Raw genomic sequence first — 20,000 nt, 5'->3', positions numbered from 1 at the left:
GTACTCCTGTATTTGTCTGAGTGTTGGGTCCTTTGGGTGATTGGATAAAATGCGGACGTCAAGTTGACCCAGGTTGCCTCCATGTTGGTCCTTGGCGTGTTGGTAGCGCATGGAGGACTGTTTTCTGTTGTCATGTAGAACGCAGCTCGGATAATGGACTGAGTCAATCACTATTGAAAGGTTGCAAGTCGTAACGAAAATTTTAGGAAAAAATTTAGGAAAAATGAATAAGTAAATGAATAAACTCTACCGGTGAGTCTGAAAAGAGTAAGAAGCCAATTGTGAACAACTGGTTCAAAACCAGCAGCTGCTATATTCAGATTACAAATCTACATTTATACAAATAATGATTGAAGCACTTGGTTTTGTAGGTAAATGCCTAACAGTCAGTCCGGATAAGCTTGGATTTTCTGAAAATGAAATCAACCAATTGATTCGCACATAGCAAAATACAATCTGTAAGCGGAACAGTAATGCTATGAAAGACTTTCCTCAAGTTTAAAATGTCACATTGTTTTCGTTATCTACATTCCAAAGACGGAGCTTTGCATCTTTGTTAGAAACCAGCTCCTTCTTCAGACGAAAAATTCGAATAATTATACGCACCCTCACACACACACACACACACATGAAATTTCAGCTTCCGTTTGTCGCTGCTTTTGATGCTTTTGTTTCTCTTTCATCAATACAAGTGTCGCCAGCGTTACAAAAGTATTACATCCATGAAAATCTTGTAACGTAGCGTTCTATCAATCGAAATACCTTCATTGACCTTTATATAGTCTGGAAGTAATTGATAAAATAGGATTCGCATTACAAAACTCTACCTTACGCTAAGATTTTATTGGGCTCAAGGCTCCGTAACTGAGTGGTCCTGTTTACACATGCGCACACGTGATGCGTGTATTCTTTTATTCAAAGCTTAGGCTTCACTCGGTCACTTCTTTGGGTTTCTCGTTTCCATTTTTCACGCCAGCTTTCGTTACATATTAAATGTATGTGAACGAAAGTAGAAAGACCTAAGTTGCAATGGAATAGATTCATATTCTAATGAATAAATACACTGTGTTACCACTTGCAGCGTGGAAGGTGTTTATAAGCCATTAAAAAACACACAAAAGCCGTTCGATTCACTTCAACATTTAAGTTTAATTTGTCAAAATATTTTCGTCGCTTTAAGACCGCGACCTGTTCACTGACAAAGATCCGTGCTGCATCACGGTGAATCGAACGGCTTTTGTGTATTTCTTAAATGGCTTACAAACACCTTCCACGCTGCAATTGTTTTCGTTTCAGCACACGATCTCAGATCAAATCACTTGCTATGCAAGTACATCTCCGTAAAACACTGTGTTATGTTTGTTGAGAAAATTTAATAGAAATTATTTGAGACGCTGTCACAATAGAAAAAAAAACGTGATGCAGCAGAATAAACATATAGTGTACATTTCGAGGTTTTAAAGGGTGACCTTCAGACCAACTCTGTTAAAACATTTAATATCCTGAATAGGTTAAAAATTATAATTTCAAGATATAAATCTATATATATAAAGCTGAAGTTGTCTGTGTGTGTGTGGCAGGTTTGGTAGCTTTCAACTAATACTCTCTCCTCTGAGACTCTGTGGCGCAATTTGACCAAAATTGAAAGTACGATAGAAGAAGGCTTGCTCTTCATTCCGTAGAAGAAAAAATTCAAATCGGACCATGTTAACACCAAAAATTATTTACATCAAAAAGGTGCTTTTTTTTTCTATGAAAATCCCAATTTTTTTACGATTTTTTTACTGTTGTGTCGCCATTTTTCAGTGTATTTCAACCAGAAAAATGTTCACTTAAAGAGAATAACAAGCTACATAATGCAAAATTTTTACTTTTCAAAAAGTACCAATTCTAAAGGGTCGAAACAAACCCGAGCAACGCCGGGTTACACTGTTAGTATTAAGATAAAAATGAGATACACCGTATATGATTATACTTAAAGACCTATAAATGGAGTTAGTATAAGTTCATTGGTATTTTAAATACTCAGATATAAAACGCCAATGGAGAAATTACTGCTTTGAAGAAAGTTCAAATCCGCCTCCGCAAACGAAATGCCATGCAAAGAGATCTATAGAAACTATTCAACAAACAAATATAGAAACAAATTAACGGACCCAAACACAGAACAACGCAGCGAATAAATTCAACTCAAAACCTATTAAAATACAAAAACGACAAATAAAGCATGTTACTTGAACAAATACAATCTTGTCATGGCACTATGTGAATATTTTATCAAAAGGTTACAGAGGAAACCAAAATGTATTGCGATTAGACATGAAAACACAAACATTGAAAACTTCCTTATTAAAATGACAACCCACATTCCTGCAAATCTGTGAATATGCAGCAAATGATCTATGAATTTAATAAATTTGATTACAGACGAGAAAGCTATAACACTTAGCCGTGCAAATGTGATAAGAATCAAGCGCAACAACCAATCCGATAAAAATAAACGAATAAATAAAAATGAAAACGCGTAGTTATATAGATTTTGGTGTTGGCGGGGAGCTGGCAGAAACGTTAGCACGTCGGGCGAAATGCGTAGACGTATTTCCTCTGCCGTTACGTTCTGAGTTCAAATTCCGCCGAGGTCGACTTTGCCTTTCATCCTTTCGGGGTCAATAAATTATGTACCACTTTCGCACTGGGGTCGATGTAACCGACTGAATCCCTTTGTCTGTCCTTGTTTGTCCCCTCTGTGTTTAGCCCCTTGTGGGCAATAAAGAAATATATATATATATTTTGGTGTTGGCGGGGAGCTGGCAGAAACGTTAGCACGTCGGGCGAAATGCTCAACGGTATTTCATCTGCCGTTACGTTCTGAGTTCAAATTCCGCCGAGATCGACTTTGCCTTTCAACCTTTCGGGGTCGATAAATAAAGTACCACTTTCGCACTGGGGTCGATGTAATCGACTGAATCCCTTTGTCTGTCCTTGTTTGTCCCCTCTATGTTTAGCCCCTTGTGGGCAATAAAGAAATATATATAGATTTTGGTGTTGGCGAAGAGCTGGCAGAAACGTTAGCACGTCTGGCGAAATGCGTAGACGTATTTCATCTGCCGTTACGTTCTGAGTTCAAATTCCGCCGAGATCGACTTTGCCTTTCAACCTTTCGGGGTCGATAAATAAAGTACCACTTTCGCACTGGGGTCGATGTAATCGACTGAATCCCTTTGTCTGTCCTTGTTTGTCCCCTCTGTGTTTAGTCCCTTGTGGGCAATAAAGAAATATATATATAGATTTTGGTGTTGGCGGGGAGCTGGCAGAAACGTTAGCACGTCGGGCGAAATGCTCAACGGTATTTCGTCTGCCGTTACGTTCTGAGTTCAAATTCCGCCGAGATCGACTTTGCCTTTCAACCTTTCGGGGTCGATAAATAAAGTACTAGTTACGCACTGGGGTCGATGTAATCGATTGAATCCCTTTGTCTGTCCTTGTTTGTCCCCTCTATGTTTAGCCCCTTGTGGGCAATAAAGAAATATATATAGATTTTGGTGTTGGCGAAGAGCTGGCAGAAACGTTAGCACGTCGGGCGAAATGCGTAGACGTATTTCATCTGCCGTTACGTTCTGAGTTCAAATTCTGCCGAGGTCGACTTTGCCTTTCATCCTTTCGGGGTCGAAAGAAATATATATAGATTTCGGTGTTGTACTTGTTTGATAAGTGGCTTAGTCTAAGACTGCGTTGTAGCTGAACAAAATTACATCGTGGAACAGTCATTTTAGCCATATAAAAACGTATGAAAACTTAGTTTTCGGGTACTTCTCTATTTAATGAAGAGTGAAATCGTTTCGTGATATTTCTGGTCAATGAAACAATTCCGCTGCGTCTGCATTATACAGAATTCTTAACAAAACTAGAGGATTGGTTATGGAAGCCATATTAAAGGCACAACACTGCTAAAATTAGCACAAACAAAAGGTATATTATTCTTTGACTGCTGAAAGCGGACAGGAATCAACGGTCAAAAGTTTAAGCTAGCAGTATTGAAAACATTAACAATGACTGTTTTTCCTGCTAGAAATAGCAGCCAAACCTCACTCAATGCGCTGCATTAGAATTTAAAATAAAAACACTGGATAATATAGTCTGAGGATATTTTGTGTCTAGATGAAAGTTGCGAGGGTCAGTAGAAACACTTATGATCAGTTTAGGCCGTCGTGGGGCCAAACAACAACGACAACCAATCCTATTGTCCTTCCTTATTATAAAATGCTAGTTTTGAATATATATAAGGAGTCTCTTACTATGTCCTCGCCCAATAAAAAAATATGGTTGAACAAATTACAGAAGGACAGCGAGAGGAACCTGACTCTTTCGAACTATACACACATACACATATAGAAGCTCGCGCACACGCACATATATACACACGCACACACACACACACATACACACAAATATATACATACATACATATATATATATATATATATATATTATGTGAAATAGAAAGATGAATAATCTTGTAGTAGATTAATCAAAAGTTTAACCGATACCTTAGTAGCAAAAATAACAGCAGTAAACAGCACGGTTGGAGGTACAACCATATGGTGTTGCAACCGTGCGTTGGTGCGGATAATTGAAATTAAAATATTATTGGTGAATTGAAGAAATGGAGCTGAACGAAGATTGAACAGAAATCGTTTTATTTCATTCTACACGTGTTTCGAAAGGCACGTGTAGAATGAAATAAAACGATTTCTGTTCAATCTGCGTTCAGCTCCATTTCTTCAATTCACCAATAATATTATATATATATATATATATATAGGGAGAGTTTACAAAAAAAACAAAAGACGAAGGCAGGTGGTGTAGAAAACAAACAGACGTATTAATATAACGCTCAGGAATAGAAAAAGTCTTTTACGTTTCGAGCCTACGCTCTTCTACAGAAAGGGACACAGAAAAAAACAAAGAGAGAAAAAAATGTGTGTGTATATATATATATTAGTAAGATTCAGGTAAGCTTGTAGAATGTTGTGCAAAGCTTGTCCATACTTATTGGCTACCTGATGTCATCATACAGTGGAAGTGCCCCTGCTACTGGACATATATCAGGAATTTCATAGTATCTGTAGAGTTTATATAAATAGACAAATGAAAGAAAATAGAATTAGCGACATTCTTTATTTAAAATCACTACAACTTTTTCGACACGATCTTATTCATGTAGTTTATTGGTGAGATGTGCAATCGTTATTTACATCCAAGGTGTAAATTGCACTTCCTCAGGTGACTGTTTAAACAAGTTCTTCGTTAGATGCTCCTGCTATTCCACTCAGTTTCATAAAACATACCCACTGATATATCATTCCCAGCAGTTTACAGACAAAAATGAAACCATAGATATAACGACAAACAAAATCAAAATACATGAATAATCTGTATATTTGCATTTTGACTGTATCTTCTCTATTTGTTATTTTCAACCTCCATCTACGGAATTGTCTGGACGGTGCGTTATTGACTTTTATAACTCTGAATTATAAACCGCACATCCATCGGTTTATATATGTGTTTGATGGGAACTCTGAAAAATCTACCATAATAATTTCGTTTTTGGATTTGGTTTGCAAGATTCTTTATATGAGTTCGTGTGTTGAAGCATATTCTGTTGTGTCTGGGGAGAGTCATTTTCTTTTTGTGCCTTATAATGCAAGACGCAACGAAAATTTTAGGAAAATAAAAATAAGGAAAAGAGTGGAAATTTTACCGGTGAGTGTGTTACATTATAAGGCACAAAAAGAAAATGACTCTCCCCAGACACTACCATAATAAATTTAGGGTTTAATTAGAATGACCAAGGCTAATTCGTTAATTGATTAATTTAATTAATTAATTAATTAATTAATCTATCAATTATGCATGCAAACCAATGTATAGCAATGAAACAGTCCTTCTAGCCATTCAAAACGATCGGAACCTTCAGTAAATTTATGTAACAACATTGTCTTCGTTTTGTAGTTTGATATTATATCCTGCAATAAATGTATCAAACAAACAGTTGGCGAATCTTCTGATTTACACTTTGTAATGGAACATACATACATACATACATACATACATAGTGGAGGCGCGTGGCTTAGTGGTTAGGGTGTTGAACTCATGATCGTAAGGTTGCGGTTTCGATTCCTGGACCGGGCGATGCGTTGTGTTCTTCAGCAAAACACTTCATTTCACGTTGCTCCAGTCCACTCAGCTGGCAAAAATGAGAAATCCTGCAACGGACCGGCGTCCCGTCCTGGGGGTGGGGAATTTCTATGCCACTGAAACCGGGAAACCGGCCCTTATGAGCCTGGCATGGCTCCAGAAGGAACAATTTATTTTTTTTATACACACATACATACACACATACATACACACATGCACACATGCACACATGCATGCATACATGCATACATACATGCATACATACATGCATACATACATACATACATACATACACACATGCACACATGCACACATGCATACATAAATGCATACATACATGCATACATACATACATACATACATACATACATACGTACATACATACATACATACATACATACATACATACATACATACATACATACATACATGCAGTATATACATTTACATTAATTGATACATAGCCGTTCTATTTTTTTACATGATGACCGCCACTGTTGCTGGTGTAAGTGTGCGGGGGGAAAGACTTTACTAACTTGATCGATCTGTCACTGAACCAGGATTTCAATTTTATTTGATTCACACTTTATTATCATTTATATAGAGAATTGCACGAAGCTTAATCAATGTTGTTATCGTGCAATGCCTGTGCAAGAAGATCTTTTTAAAGTGAGGAAAGGCTGCGCACTGAGTCAATCCCACTCACTAAGCAACAGCAGCCATAATCCGAAAAGAAGAACAAGTCAACATCATCGGTAACCACTGAGCCGCAGGTTTTATGTCGGAGTTATCCCAGTTACCTGAGTTACCTTCTCCTAGAAGGATGCCCTAACAAAGGCTAGGAGTCCTTCACTCCTAATGGTTTGACCGCGCGATCGGGTATTCAGTCCGATTATTTCTATGTCCCCGCGCATGATACAGCCTATAGACATTTATTGGATGGCCGTTGACTCCCAAGAGTTCCTCCGCCCTTTGACGGGTTTCGTTTTTCATCCCGAAGGGTGTCCAATAAACACCCTCCTCACCAAGCAAGCTTGATGGGGTTGCCAGTTTAGTTGCCAACGACCCGACCATGCAACAGGTTGTACTGGGTTACATGTTACCAGTAGCACTCGAAAGTGACCTGACATAACATACATACATACATACATACACATATACACGCCTACACACAAGACAAAGAGACAGACAGATATACAGGCAGATAGCGAAAGAAAGAGAAAGAGTGGTGGAGAGAGAGACAGAGACATCCTCTGGCATACCGCCTACACATATATACAGTAATAGCAATCTGCACTTTTACCTGAGTGCATGTTAATGTGTGTATATGTGTGTGTGTGTCTGTGTGTGTAGGGGGTGTGTATGGATAGTGATGGAGTATATGTGTCATCACCTACTACAAGTAGTAGCAACAGCAGCAGTGGTAGTGGTAGTAGTAGTGGCGGTGATGGTGGTGGTGGTGGCGGCAGCAGCAACAGTAGTAGTCGTAGTAGTTGTGGTGGTGGTTGTGGTAGTAGTAGTAGTAGCAGTAGTAGTAGTGGTGGTGGTGGTGGTAGTAGTAGTAGTAGTAGTAGTAGTGGTGGTGGTGGTGGTAGTTGTGGTGGTAGTAGTAGTAGTGGTGGTGGAGGTGGTGGTGGTTGTGGTAGTAGTAGTAGTAGTAGTAGCAGTAGTAGTAGTGGTTGTGGTGGTGGAGGTGGTGGTGGTGGTGGTGTGGTGGTGGAGGTGGTTGTGGTAGTAGTAGTAGTAGTAGCAGTAGTAGTAGTGGTTGTGGTGGTGGAGGTGGTGGTGGTGGTGGTGGTGGAGGTGGTTTTGGTGGTAGTAGTAGTAGTGGTGGTTGTGGTGGTTGTGGTTTTGGTGATGGTAGTAGTAGTAGTAGTAGTAGTAGTAGTTGTAAATTTGTTTTCGAGAACTTTAATATTTTCTGTTCATGTAAGATCTTGTTAACCGAAACAAGACCTTACACGTACGTATGGAAATATGCCGCTATTTAGAGAAAAACCATCAAAGAACGCAGACTTGAAATTTGTGGGAAGAAAACTATAGAAACTAGATAAAAGAAGAAGAAGAGACAGATCTTGTAGTATATATATATATATATTTGGCATAATTGCTGGAGGACACAAATGTAAGAAAAAAACATAATAATAACCATGTAGAGATAATGCAAAACAGTAGCGCGTCGAGGAGACTGGTCAACGAGATCCAAGTGTGCTCAACATAACACGTGATACATCTGATCTTGCAGATGACTGACGGAACTGGAAAGTATTGTACTCTACGTTTCCGTTATCTACCTTGAAATACTGGAATATTCCACTTGAGAATCCTTTATTTTAAGTAACTAATAACAGAAAAATCCACTTCAGATTATACAGTTTTAATAAGCTTTATTTAATGTTCCACTTCAGAAATTGTCATTATAAGAAGCTGTATATAAAAGGCTAAGTTTTGTTTTGATGTTGGGAAAATATTTCAAAGCTTACATAAAAAAAAAGAGACTTTAGTTGTTGTATAAATTGTTATATAAATCGCTACTTTACTATAATAATAGCTGAACCCGTGCCGTCAAAAATGACGACTAATTGAAGTATTTTACATATAAATAAGGTACAGAATCAAGTTTTTAGTTTAATAATTCTTTTATTGTCAAATTTTTGGGGAAAAAATTTCTCCACAACTAACATCTTGTGACTACTTGTTTCCTTCAAAGGAATTTTAAAGTTTTCCTTCTTTCTTGTACGAATGAAGGCCACATAAATTCGGGATAAAATATGGATGGTAAATTAAATTAATACACTTGTCAATGTTATCTAGTGGTTGTCTTTTGAGACGTGACATCGATCATCGTTTGTTACTGAACGAACGATGGTTCACACATACAAACATTCACATACCTCCCTTTTACAAACACACACACATACTCACACAGAGTTGAAACGCTGTTTGATTTTTTTCCCCGTACAATTTCCATCATCCCACTACCAAATTTGCTATCACCCCTTCCTTAGGCATCTATCATCCCTTCCTTTCTCGTTCATATGTTGTGACAGAGAAAAACACAAGCGTATTCTTATAGTAGATACTTACTGCTGCCGTCTTTATCGTGGTTGTTGCTTATGCCGATGCCAGCGATGATCTTGTTAAACTCAGATCGAAAGCATTTCAATCAGCATTATTCAATTTTTTCCCCAGCAATTATGTTTTCCATACAATTTTATCTAATGTGTCCTTCATTTATGACTGCAGGATATGTTCTGTGGAAGATTTGACTATTATCTCGAGTAGATTTAGAAATCATTAGTAGATGCTTTCTTTTGCGAACAAAGCTTTTGCCTGGTATTGCTTGACAATGTTGGCGGAAAGAACTGAACGCTGACTTACAAAATAAAAGCATTTGATTATTGTTGTTGTTGTTAGAACAGTCAGTTGGCTGATTAGCTGAGTATTTAGGGCGTAGAATAGATTGGTTTGCGGTAATTGTTCCTGTTCTCCGTGTTTAAATTTCATAGAGATCAATGTTGCTTTTCATCATTTTAGGGTTGATAAAAACAAGTAGCAGTCCTGCACTGAAATTAATTCTTTGTTTGTTGAGCGAAGCGGTCTTCGTCCCAGAGCTCGCAAGATCGCAAGTGGGAGAAGTCCCAAACGTGGTCCTTTGCTATTCGTAAGACCCGCAGAAGAGAAATCAGGTCAACCCCCGACACCGAGAGCATCGACGGATGGATGAATGCACATCCAGGTTCAGCGGTTGCGTAGGAAGTCGGGGACAAGAAACAGGAAGACAGAGTGAGAGAAAGTTGGAGCGAAAGAGTACAACAGGGGTCGCCACCACCCCTTGCCGAAGCCTCGTGGAGCTTTAGGTGTTTTTGCTCAATAAACACACACAACGCCCGGTCTGGGAATCGAAACCGCGAGTTCGCTGCCCTAACCACTGGGCCATTGTGCCTCCACTGTAGGTGTTGATCCGCGACAGTTTAAAACGGAACATTAAAGACATTTAATCTACCAGTTTCGGAAGGCACGCAGAGATCATGGGCACTGCTCCTTCTTTCAGACTCACCAAGTAAAAAAGGATGTAATAAACCCGGGTAAAGGTGGATATTTCTACTTGTAATGCAAGGAGGTATCAAAAATTTCCGGGACTAGTTAAGCTTAATGAAAAATAACTTATTTGCCTCAGTTTTATCGTAATTTCCTTCGAAATAGTCACCTTGCGCACTAATACACCGGTCCCAGCATTCCTGTCACTTTTGGAATCCGGCCTGGAAGTCGTTTGTCATAAACGAGTCGACGATCTTCTCCGATTCGCTCTGGATCGCGACAAGGTGTGTTAAGTAGACAACTTTTGCGTTGCATTTTCATCTTGGAGAAGAGATGAAAGTCTGCAGGCGCTAAATCTGACGAATAAGGTGGGTGCGGAAGTGATACGATGTTGTTTTTGGCGAGAAACTCACGAGTGAGGAGAACTTGGTGACAGGGTGCATTATCATAGTGAAGAATCCAGTTCTTTGCGCTTCACAAATCCGATCGCTTTCGCCGAATCTCCTCCCTCAAACGGTTCAGAACATCGTCGTAGAATTCTCGATTGACGGTCTGGCTCTGGAGGGACGAATCCTCGATGCGCAATACCGCAGATGTCGAAAAGATGATGAACATGTTCATGCTTTTGATTGAGCTGCGACTCTGTCGTGCGCCTATGCCACTCGAAACATTGCGTACGACCCGTTGCCTCGTCGTTGTAATTTGCCGAAGCATGCTCAATGTCATTGTAGTACACTTACCAAGTTTAAAGCAAAATTTCACGTTGGCTATTTGTTCCAACTTCTTGCTCATGACAAAAATCGCAGACCTCATCATACACGTGATCACAAAAACAAAAATTTCACAACTTGCGAAGGAGACACAGAGATCTCATTCGGCACACTGCTTCAAGATGATCGCTGCTTGCTCTCACAGCAACCGTGTGCTGCGTTTGCTGGCGCACCTCGGAACTAGTCCGGGAACGTTTTGATACTACGTTGTATACTTGGAAGCACTCCGTCGGTTACGACGACGAGGGTTCCGGTTGATCCGAATCAACGGAACAGCCTGCTCGTGAAATTAACGTGTACCCTTAACGTAGTTCTCGGGGATATTCAGCGTGACACAGTGTGTGACAAGGCCGGCCCTTTGAAATACAGGTACAACAGAAACAGGAAGTAAGAGTACAGTAGGGATCACCACCATCCCTTGCCGGAGCCTCGTGGAGCTTTCGGTGTTTTCGCTCAATAAACACTCACAACGCCCGGTCTGGGAATCGAAACCGCGATCCTACGACTACGAGTCTGCTGTCCTAACCACTGGGCCATTGCGCCTCCACTCGTTGTATACTAGAGTCTTAGAGACATTATACTCTAGAAAAAAGTTGATGAAGGTTGAAATGTCATTTAGCATAGAACTGTCGAGTTTGCCAGCAGGCATGCGATCACGTTTCACTGCCAATGAATTTATACAGACACTGTCAAAATACACATGTGTATTTTTGGATTAGTGGAAAGTATAATCGATTGAGATACCAGTGATATTTTAGGAGAAAAGAAAGTGACCTCAACATATAGCGCAGGAGTGGCTGTGTGGTAAGTAGCTTGTTTACCAACCACATGGTTCTGGGTTCAGTCCCACTGCGTGGTACCTTGGGCAAGTGTCTTCTACTATAGCCTCGGGCCGACCAATGCCTTGTGAGTGGATTTGGTAGACGGAAACTGAAAGAAGCCCGTCGTATATATATATATATATATATATATATATATATATATGTATGTATGTGTGTGTGTTTGTGTGTCTGTGTTTGTCCCCCTAGCATTGCTTGACAACCGATGCTGGTGTGTTTACGTCCCTGTCACTTAGCGGTTCGGCAAAGAGACCGATAGAATAAGTACTGGGCTTACAAAGAATAAGTGCCGGGGTCAAGTTGCTCGATTAAAGGCGGTGCTCCAGCATGGCCGCAGTCAAATGACTGAAACAAGTAAAAGAGTAAAAGAGTATAGTAGCTCGACGTAGAAGAAATAACTGCCGAAATTCTCTCAAATCACACCTTACCGTCTAAAATAAATAAATAAATAAATACACGTTCAATAATGTATTCCAAGAGATGCTGTTTGAAAAGAAGACGTAATAACCATGTTTAGAGTACTCTGATCAAAGAGGCTACTCAATCGAAACTGACCTCTTTACTCTTTGCTCTCTTACTCTTTTACTTGTTTCAGTCATTTGACTGCGGTCATGCTGGAGCACCGCCTTTAGTCGAGCAAATCGACCCCGGGACTTATTCTTTTTGTAAGCCCAGTACTTATTCTATCGGTCTCTTTTGCCGAACCGCTAAGTGACGGGGACGTAAACACACCAGCATCGGTTGTCAAGCAATGCTAGGGGGACAAACACAGACACTCAAACATATACACACACTTATATATATATACATATATACGACAGGCTTCTTTCAGTTTCCGTCTACCAAATCCACTCACAAGGCATTGGTCGGCCCGGGGCTATAGCAGAAGACACTTGCCCAAGATGCCACGCAGTGGGACTGAACCCGGAACCATGTGGTTGGTTAGCAAGCTACTTACCACACAGCCACTCCTGCGCCTGGGGTTAAAAAAATAACAATAGCCGCAACACTTTACTGGTTATTAATTTGTCAAACCCTGCAAGATGAAAAAGGTTAAGCTAACACCGTTGTGAATTCGTATTAGACCAATAGCGTATCGATTTTGTTGTTGTGAATCATTTATGTCAGAAAGCAGCAGGCATTTGGCACATGCAACCACTTTCTTTTGTTTAGTGTTGTGGAGAGAGAAAAAAAAGGTAGTTTTATAAAAATTTCATTGAGTCTTAATTGTATTTCTAACTAGCAGAGATACCCGGCGTTGCCCGTGTTACATGCAATTGAAGAATTAGACTTTTCTGTTATATTTTCTGTAATGAACTGGAATACCTATGATTCGAATTTATTCAAAATTGCAGATGAGGGTTATTTCCCTCTTTACATATCTTTAAAAAATTGTAATCATGACACATGTGTCCCATACTACTGATTTGTTAGTGCAGATTCCAAAATTCCAGTCTTACAGAACCTGTTATAAATGGAGGTCCTGAAAAATGGAGGTCATGGAGCTCTAAAATGTGGGAGTTAAGGCCCTTATTGGAGGTGGGTGTCTTAATGTCAACCAGAGTAGCTGAATTGTTGAGAATCTTTTTAACTTGGGTCTTATATCTATTGTTTGAATTTACTTGAAATAGGAAATATATGTATGTTCACTGGGTTTGTAAAAGAGAGCAAAGCTACAGGAAACCAAAAGACGAATGATCACAATAAGCAGTCAGCTACCGTACCCTAGTCATTACCACTCCTAATGTAAGATTGCTCACCATGCAGGTGACAGGCACAGCCGTAAGATGCATTGCGGATCAATAGCAGTTGGGAGGGCGTGACCCAACTTAAATAAACATTAATAACTGTGTGACGTGGGGGCTAAGGAGAAATGAATGTGTCACCTCTGGAGTTTGCAAATGACCACTATACTGATACGTAACTGGACAGAATAAATTTAAAATCAATAAATGTTTTTGAATAACCAGTCACTTATCTGGGAATGTTAGGGTATATATATATATATAATATATATATATATATATATATATATATATATATATTATATATATATATATATATACACATCTATATCTATAGAAATACATCTATACACATACCACTACACATACACATACATGTATATACATATATATATATATATACATCTATTTATATACATCTATCTATATATATATATACATTTCTGCAGATGTATACATGCATACATACATACATATGTATGGCCTGGACCAATCATTGGTCGAAACATATCTAAGTTTATATACATATATATATATATATATATATATATATATTATATATATATATATATATATATATATATATATATATATATGTAAGAGTAGTTGAATGAATTATCTTGTTATGGATAATTCGGTTAACCGATACCTGGGTAGCAATTCACATCAGAGAAGACAGGTTTGAAGTTACGTGCTTTCGTGTTGAAATTTGTATGTTTTTTTTTAAATATAAATATATGAAAGAATGGAGTTGAACGACGAATTAACAAAATTCCTTTATTTTCGACATATCTTTCGAAGGCTGCATGTTCCTAATTGCGAAGGAATAAGGAGTATATTATGCCGCTTTCTCATCAGGAAAACTTATGTCAACATCAAGATGCACAAAAAACTTTTAGATGACTGCTCACACGGAGCCCATAGCAGTAATGAGTCTCATTATCGCTATGGGCTCCGTGTGAGCAGTCATCTAAAAGTTTTTTGTGCATCTTGATGTTGACATAAGTTCCTTGCTTTTCCTGATGAGAAAGCGGCATAATATACTCCTTATTCCTTCGCAATTAGGAATATGCAGCCTTCGAAACATATGTCGGAAATAAAGGAATTTTGTTAATTCGTCGTTCAACTCCATTCTTTCATATATATATATATATATATATATATATATATATATATATATATATATATATTTGAATAATGAGGGAGATAAATTGAATATTAATTTAATTAATATCAATTTAAAACCAGTAGTTTAACGTATAAAAAATCTGAAAAATCAGAAAAAAATTCAATACATGTGTAAATTTAGGAATAAACCAATAGGTGGATAAAAAAATGTTCTCCAGAGAAAATTCAACGAACACCAGAACATAGGCGAGCAAGACAGATGAAAATTATATAAAAATCAAGAATTAATCGTATACTGGTTTCGTCTGTTACCGAATAAATTACTTACGTAATCTTTCGTTCGCAGAACTCGTCAGTACGATCGTTCCAATTTTAATATAATTTGAAAAACTTTGTAGTTAGATCGTATGTGATCTTCTTCTAGCGTATAGTTATCCACCTAGTGGTTTATCCCTAAATACACACACATACACACGCGCGCACACACACACACACCACACACACACACACACACACACACACACGCGCGCGCGCGCACACACACACACACACACACACACACACATATATATATATATATGTATGTATGTACGTATATATATATATATGTGAGATAATAGTTTCACTTTAATAGTGTCACTATTAAAATGAAACTATTAAAGTGAAAGTATCTGGCTACAACAGAGAGATGTTATTGTTTGACTTTTGACACAATACTGAAATAGTGGAGAAGATATGATATTGCTGTGGGCTCGCACTAGGCAACAAGTTAAACATTTTTTGACCTATGACACTACATGGACCCTAAGTAAGGTATTTGTAAAATTTGTATGAAATTGGTTGTGTAGTTCTCAAGTTTTAGAGATTCACACAGACACACATACAGACACACAGACAGACACACATTCTCATCTTTATATATACAGATAATGTGTAACGATGTTTTTAGTAACCATACAAATCTAACATATATTGTTATTACAGATTGATAGCAAACTGGAGAACTGCACGTCTAGCCCGGTATTTACTTCTACCAATGAAGGCGACGTATATGCGTGGAATGGCAGCCAAAGCAACCAAGATTCCAATGAAAATACAGGGTGTGAAGAGACGCTTAAAACTAATGAAAATAATAATAAGTCACTCGCCACAGGCAATATAGGTAGATCTCTTTATTGTCATTTATCTCTATATCTCTCTATATATATAAACGACAAAATGTCTGTGTGTGTGTCCTTTATACAAATCCATACTTTTTCAGTTAGAGGGCTCACACTTTCTATGGTCATTCAAAACCGTCCAAAAGTGGTCGTGCACATCTTTACATTTCCCCAGTAACCCCGCAAAGCCATTAAAAAATCAATAGAAGTTACTTTTTTGTGAATTTTCTATGCAAAATCCAATCAAAATGCCCGAAACTTGATACGCCAATTGAATGCCAGCTAGCTGTATGTGACTGGTCGGAGATTTGGACAGTACTCGCGTGTATGTGCGCATGCAGCTGTATATGCATGCACTAGCACTATGACCCGGCAGAACTAAAGAGCAGAAGTAGAAGTAGCATCAGTAAAAGAATAAAAAGGGGAGATAATATATATCGATAGGTCCGAGGCTGGAATGTGTGAGTGACTGTTATAGATAAGTCAAGTGGGCTCTTTTTTTACTCAATATGTCAGTCATTGCGTCAATCAAAGTATCAGTCAATATGTCAGTCACTATATGAATCGATATGTCAAACGTGTCGGTCAATATGTATTTTCATCATTGTGTTAGAGTTCTGGGATGAATTGGGGTTTTTTTTCTTTTCATATTGAAACTTTTTAACCTAACTCCATATGCACAGTTTTTATCTGTCGATATCCATGTTAAAGGGCGACATACTGGCAGAATCGTTACCACGCATATCGTCCGTCTTTACGTTCTGGGTTCATATTCCTTTCATCCTTTCGGGGTCGATAAAATAAGGACCAGTTGAACACTGAGGTAAATGTAATCGATTTACCCACTTCCTTTACCTATAATCGCTGGCCTTGTACCAAAATTTGAGACCGATATCCATGTGTTTTTCCATCAACCGACATAACGTCTACCTCTCTCCATATTATCAAACTTGGCGGGTCTGGAATGCAGTAGCTCAACCTCCGGGGCTTAAAACATTTGACCTCTAGTAGTAATAAAAAAGTGTTACGATATCCACAGATAAAGACCATTCTCCTTGATTAATTCAAAAGCTTGAACCGAATGTAGATAATATGAAATTTTATATTTTAAAATTGTGATATCAACATCAACATTAATAAGTTCTTTCACTGAGCTTCCAGAGCCCAATCACATATACAATAGACTTGTTATAAAAGAGATAAGAGGATGTGCAACAAAGTTATATAAAACGGTGGGAGGGGCAGGGATGTCATAAGATACATTAAGACATTTTATAAGTGCTAACATCACAGAAAATAACCACACAGAAATAATTTCACAGGTTATAAGTTAAAGAAACAAGAAAATAAATAGAAAATCCCAATGGAACGTGGATGAGAAACGGCCTTCTAAGTTAAATCAGAGCTCCCCACAATTCCAGCATACTTGCATTCCCATGTAATTATTGTTGTGTTAGAAATGTCTATTTCTCTGAGTAAATCTGGAATCAGAAAGAGGCAGTTCATATCCTCTACATGGTTCTGGTACATCTGCCAATAAACAGCTGATATCGTCTTCCTCCAAGAGTTTGTCGTTCGGGTGTTCGTTATATTTTCCCCTCGTATCTTTGCAAACCAGTTCTCTTCATGCACGATGTTCAGGAAATTCATTGGTTCCTCGTTAGATGTTCTTGCCATTGAAGAAACCATGATGTTCCAGGAGTAGATGAGTTTCTGAATTCTGGTTTCTTCGAAGGGAAAGGAAAACGCTTCTTTCTTTTCTTCTATTTGGGTCAATTCTTACTTTTAGGGTTTTGTTTTATATTTTGGTCCCTATTTCCAACATTTGTATACCCTCATGCAAGAAGACAGGAGATTACTACTGGGAGAGTAGACTCTGACTTCTTGGTCTTCGACTTATCGATCAATTATTATTTGGTTGACCTTACTATCGGTTTTCTCTTTGTAAGTTCTTGGGACCGAGGAAAAAGACCACCTACTTGATCTTGCCCGACGCCGAGGGTTTGTCCTAGGACGTTGTGGCTCTTGTCTGCCACTAACCCTCTATAGAACTTTCACGGAGTGCGGAGTCAATTTCCTTGTTGGAATTAAATGCCCGTGCTGTGTTGTAGTGGTTGTTGCTGCTGCCGTTAGTCGTCAACAGTGGTTGTATATATTTCTTTATTACCCGGAAGGGGCTAAATACAGAGAGGACAAAAAAGGACGGACAAACGGATTAAGTCTATTACATCGACCCCAGTGTGTAACTGGTACTTATTTAATCGACCCCGAAAGGATGAAAGGCAAAGTCGACCTCGGAGGAATTTGAACTCAGAACGTAGCGGCACACGAAATACCTATTTCTTTACTGCTCACAAGAGGCTAAACACAGAGAGGACAAACAAGGACTAACATAGGTATTAAGTCGATTATATCGACCCCAGCGCGTAACTGGTACTTATTTAATCGACCCCGAAAGGATGAAAGGCAAAGTCGACCTAGGCGGAATTTGAACTCAGAACGTAGCGGCAGACGAAATACCGCAAAGCATTTCACCCGACGTGCTAACATTTCTGCCAGCTCGCCGCCTTAGTAGTATAGTCCACAGGACTTTGGACTTGGTGAGTGTTCACCTTCCCTTCCATTTGAGGGTCGAAGGTGAAGGACTTTAACGTGTATTGCAATTCACTCACATAGATACTTCTGGCTTTCTCCTCCTTTTCTCTAAGCAGAGCGAACATCGCCATGTTTGTTAGTTATTTTTAACACACTTTTTCCAAAACAAGACGTAAATTTTTCTTTCGAATTTGAACCCCACCAAGAGGTATAAGCAAACAAACACACAAACAAGCAAAAGAGACCTATGCGATGCTGGTGGTTTCGGCAAACGTTGTGTAAGAACATTAAACAATAAACAACTGCTGGAAACACAAATTACACGTTAAAAACTTACGAGCTAATACCACACGCGTCTAGCCACTATAAATAATAATAATAATAATAATAATAATAATAATAATAATAATAATAATAATAATAATAATAATAATGATAGTAATAATAATAATAATAATAATAATAATAGTAATAGTAATAATAATAATAGTAATAATAATAATAATTATTATTATTATAATAGAATAAATAATAATAATAATAATAATAATAATAATAATAGTAATAATAATAGTAATAGTAATAATAATAATAATAATAATAATAATAATAATAATAATAATAATAATAAATCTGCTCAATACCACAGATTTGCTTGTCAGTTGTTTGACCTTAACCAGTTGAGTATGTCCCTTAGTGGCTGACGATGTGTGCATCTCTGATCACGAGCAGAAGTAGTGGGGGAGCATCATAGCCATGTGTTGAGAGGGATTCTTTGGGGTTTGAATAATTCACCTCTGGAAACATGGGTGTTTCGTTCAACATCCTTAAACAACCCTTATTCAGGGACCTTTTGAGCGGGATGGGCTACTCAACCTGAAGAAAATTCTAACTGGGCCCCACCTGCAAGGTCATGTGCTGTTTATCTTGATATGAGATCACCATGTCGCGCACATATGGTTGTGATGCATGTGCCTGGTGTACCCTTATCAGACGGGTAGTCATGATGGGTATATTGGGCTTCGTATATTTTACCCCAGTGTCACTTTGATGGCATGCACTGCTCTCTCACTCAATGATAATAATAATAATAATAATAATGTTTCTTTATTACCCATTAGGGGCTACACACAGAGGAGACAAACAAGGACACACAAACGAATTAAGTCGATTACATCGACCCCAGTACGTAACTAGTTCTTAACTTATCGACCCCGAAAGGAGGAAAGGCAAAGTCGACCTCGGCGGAATTTGAACTCAAAACGTAACAGCAGACGAAATACAGCTACGCATTTCGCCCAGCGGGCTAACGTCTCTGCCATAATAATAATGTTTTAAAATTTTGACACAAGGCCAGCAGTTCCTGGGAGGGGGTAAGCCAATTACATCGACCCTAGTGCTCAACTGGTACTTATTTTATAGATCCCATAAGGATGAAGGGTAAAGTCAACGTCGGCGAATGATAATAATAGTAATAATAATAATAATAATAATAATAATAATAATAATAATAATAAGTAT

General features: G+C 38.3%; 1 protein-coding gene across 2 annotated transcripts in view; it reads left to right on the top strand.

The window, feature by feature from the left end:
* LOC115227315 overlaps positions 1–20,000 on the top strand; it is a 210,815-nt gene that overhangs the window by 149,531 nt on the left and 41,284 nt on the right. For both annotated transcript variants that reach the window (XM_036500679.1, XM_036500678.1), the window contains exon 9: positions 15,709–15,886. In XM_036500679.1, coding sequence (XP_036356572.1) covers positions 15,709–15,886 — 178 coding nt within the window. The remainder of the gene's footprint in view (positions 1–15,708; positions 15,887–20,000) is intronic.

Source organism: Octopus sinensis, linkage group LG2, assembly GCF_006345805.1.
Source record: "Octopus sinensis linkage group LG2, ASM634580v1, whole genome shotgun sequence".
Classification (NCBI taxonomy): domain Eukaryota; kingdom Metazoa; phylum Mollusca; class Cephalopoda; order Octopoda; family Octopodidae; genus Octopus; species Octopus sinensis.
This window is presented reverse-complemented; position numbering and strand designations above follow the sequence as displayed.